A 398-nucleotide genomic window follows, 5' to 3' on the forward strand; every position below is an offset into this window, starting at 1 on the left:
CCGACAACGTCTTCTTCCCCAGCTCGCGGCCCCCGCACCTGGAGGAGCTGCACAACCAGGCTCAGCAGGGCCTGAAGTCTCTGCAGTACCAGGGTGGGTGTCCCCAGCCCCAGGCTGGCCGGGGTGGAAGGGCTGTCCCCAGCTCCTGGCTGGCTGGGCGGTGTGGGCGGCGCGATGGGACTGACCAGAGTCCAGTGCTGGTGCTGGTTGGGGTGTGCAGGGGGCACTGCCAGCTCGGCAGCTGCTTCCCTGGCTGGAGCTCCCCCAGAGGGATTTACCTCCTCCTGCCTTCCCTCCACAGAGAAGCAGAAACAGACCAAAAGTGCCTGGGACCACGGGGACACCAGCAGCCTCCAGGTGAGCCCTGCTGAGAAGCTGTCTCTGCTTTGTGGTGCTCT

The 398-nt window shown here is 65.8% G+C and overlaps 1 protein-coding gene across 1 annotated transcript in view; it reads left to right on the forward strand.

Annotated features, from left to right (window-relative positions):
• The window catches only part of KIAA1522 (KIAA1522 ortholog), a gene marked incomplete at both ends in the record, with an annotated part of 2,501 nt that continues 2,103 nt past the window's right edge, over positions 1 to 398 (forward strand). The window contains 2 exons of the mRNA XM_009070919.1: positions 1 to 93; positions 302 to 357. Coding sequence (XP_009069167.1) covers positions 1 to 93; positions 302 to 357 — 149 coding nt within the window. The remainder of the gene's footprint in view (positions 94 to 301; positions 358 to 398) is intronic.

Source organism: Acanthisitta chloris, unplaced genomic scaffold (genome assembly GCF_000695815.1).
Source record: "Acanthisitta chloris isolate BGI_N310 unplaced genomic scaffold, ASM69581v1 scaffold11013, whole genome shotgun sequence".
Classification (NCBI taxonomy): Eukaryota; Metazoa; Chordata; class Aves; order Passeriformes; family Acanthisittidae; genus Acanthisitta; species Acanthisitta chloris.